This window comes from Atta cephalotes (genome assembly GCF_000143395.1).
Source record: "Atta cephalotes unplaced genomic scaffold scaffold02062, whole genome shotgun sequence".
Lineage (NCBI taxonomy): Eukaryota > Metazoa > Arthropoda > Insecta > Hymenoptera > Formicidae > Atta > Atta cephalotes.
The window spans coordinates 1-2,429 of NW_012132126.1; the positions used below are offsets into that span (position 1 = coordinate 1).

The 2,429-nt window shown below is 38.8% G+C and overlaps 1 protein-coding gene across 1 annotated transcript; it reads right to left on the reverse strand.

Annotated features, from left to right (window-relative positions):
- Positions 1-82: 82 nt before the first annotated feature.
- Positions 83-2,023, reverse strand: LOC105625503 (rho GTPase-activating protein 8-like; the record flags this gene model as incomplete). The annotated part of the gene is made up of 5 exons (XM_012206827.1): positions 1,975-2,023; positions 1,414-1,521; positions 1,083-1,226; positions 514-694; positions 83-301 (listed from the first exon to the last, which is right to left on the reverse strand). Coding segments are annotated over exons 1-5 (701 nt in total), but the record flags the coding sequence as incomplete, so codon positions are not given.
- Between the last annotated feature and the right edge of the window lie 406 nt (positions 2,024-2,429).

Sequence of the window (2,429 nt, forward strand, 5' to 3'; positions counted from 1 at the left end):
ATATATATATATATATGTATGTGTGTAAATACTCGAGAAAGGAGTATCCAACTGTTTCATTTAGAAAAGGTTTCACATATACCTAATAGCTGGTTTAAATATTTGCCATACAATCCTAATAAAATTAGTCGGATGTACTAGATACAGAGCTTTGAGATTCTTCTTGTATTTTCTATCAAACGCCTTATACGCTTGCCACAACCAAGATAAGGGTGGCTTATTCTTCGACGTAAGGCCATAATGAAAGTAGACGAGACTATAATCTTGTTCCACGAACATATCCAAAGTATGAGTAAGGTACCTATAAGAAAGAAGTTTATTTTGTTTCATTTTATTTAAAAAAAAAAAATGAAAAGATAGTACCGTGAAAATAGATAAAAACTTGGCACATACAACTGTTGAAAATGATGTAGGATTTTTAAATAATTTCCGGTTAATTGCAAGACACATTGTTTGTGATGGAATAAATGTCTCGTGTATCATTTTTATGATATAGATATATCGCAAACTCACCTGAGAAGTTTAGCATGATTAAAGGTTTCTTTTCCAATAGGGGGCAATTTGCAAGCTGACACAACAATTATTTTACGACCGGCACTATCGTCGCCGACTACCTCTACGATACCATGTCTGGATATGTCAAGATAATCTTCCTCATCGGCGAGCTCTCCATCTAAAGCAGCCAGATCGTCCGCTATTCGTTAAAACAGACAGATTTGTTGTGATATCAAGTTATTCATGTCATAAGCGTGAATTCTCGCAACAAATTTGTATCAACTAAAAATTTTATTTAACAAGAACAATTCGAATCCTCGGAGCAATCTTGTTTTATTAGAAAAAAAGGTATATTTCACGTCAAAAGATTTACTCATTTCAAATGTTACGATTGTACATAATGTTATTGTTGTAAAATGGATTAAAAAGAAAGCAAAACAACTGTCACATTCCCTTTCCTTTTTCATTTCCTTACGCCATGCAATGTAAAAACAAGCTATACAAAGTTCTACACATAATTCACCTGCTATGCCCCGAGAATGCCATGACATTTACTGGCTACTAACAGAAGGTAAAAGGTCACACACCAGATTCAATAACTGGAGCATCTACCAAAGCTTCCTCAAAGTTCTCCTCAATTGTGCCATCACTCACTGGGCTTTCCATATAATCCATCCCAGCACCTATGCTACTGCTCACCAAATCCAATTTTCCTTCCAGAAGTCTTGTTGCTATAAACATTAAGTTAATTTTAAACAATTACTATAGCTGCTGCATTACATACATATATATTTTTTACACAACAATAAACGAGATCTTTCATTCTTTTTGTCTCTCGAACTAAATAAGAAAAAGAATGAATCTACTGTTATTTAATAAAACAGATGTCAAAACATATATTTGATGCATATAATTTACCATTATTTGAAGTAGTTTGCAATTCTGTATCGTCAAATTCCAGATTTGGTTCATAATCGTGATAATCTGACAGACTAGGATATGGATCTTCACAGTCGTTGCCCATTCCTGTTAAATGTCAATAGAAATGAGTCGACAATAAATAGAAAACAGATGAAAATGATGATACCTGTATATGCCACAATGTGTGTCATGAGCAAGATTTTTAAAAATCTTATCTCTATAAATATATGATATATGAAACCTAATCAGCATTACATTATTCAACAGAGAGTTGAAGTTTTGCATTGCAATGTAGACGATCATTTAATCGCACTAAGAGCTCTTTTCATATAAACCTGTGATTTTTTATGACCCACACTCGCGGATGTAATGACAATCGCAAACGCATGACGCTTTCTATTTACACAGACTCCTAGCCAACAGTTCTTAGCGTCTCGTTTCTACTGGCTCTCGATTTGATCCGCATCGGGTCGAGTTCACATCAACAGGCATCGCCTTCACCTCCTTATTCTGACGTCCTTTGTTTGTCGAAAAAGTCGACCTCGTCTGGCATCTCACCTGTCAACGTCCGCGACGGACTTAGCGTCGGCTGGTAGTCCGCCTCCATCCTTCCCTTCCAGCGTTGATGCAGGTGGATCAGGGATGACGACGCGGCGGACACCGCGACGTGGCCGCGATCGGTGGCGAATTATCGGTGATATCTCGGCGATCTTACAGACAGCTGCCCACGACGTTATCCTTGCGCGACGACATTATGCGCTTCCTCGCGACGTGTGCGACTTCTTAGTACGAATTACGACTACGACGTACTTTATCTATATGGATCACTACGGATCACGTCGCGTCACGTCACGTCACGTCACGCTTTCATATGTCGTCATGTCGTGCGAGTGCGAGTCGTCCGTCGCAGTCCGCATACTCTATCCGCCGCTGTCGTCGCGCCGGTCGCGCGTCGTGCCCTTAGACCATATATTACTATGGTCTAAGGTCGTTGCGTTGCATCGGTGGTTATT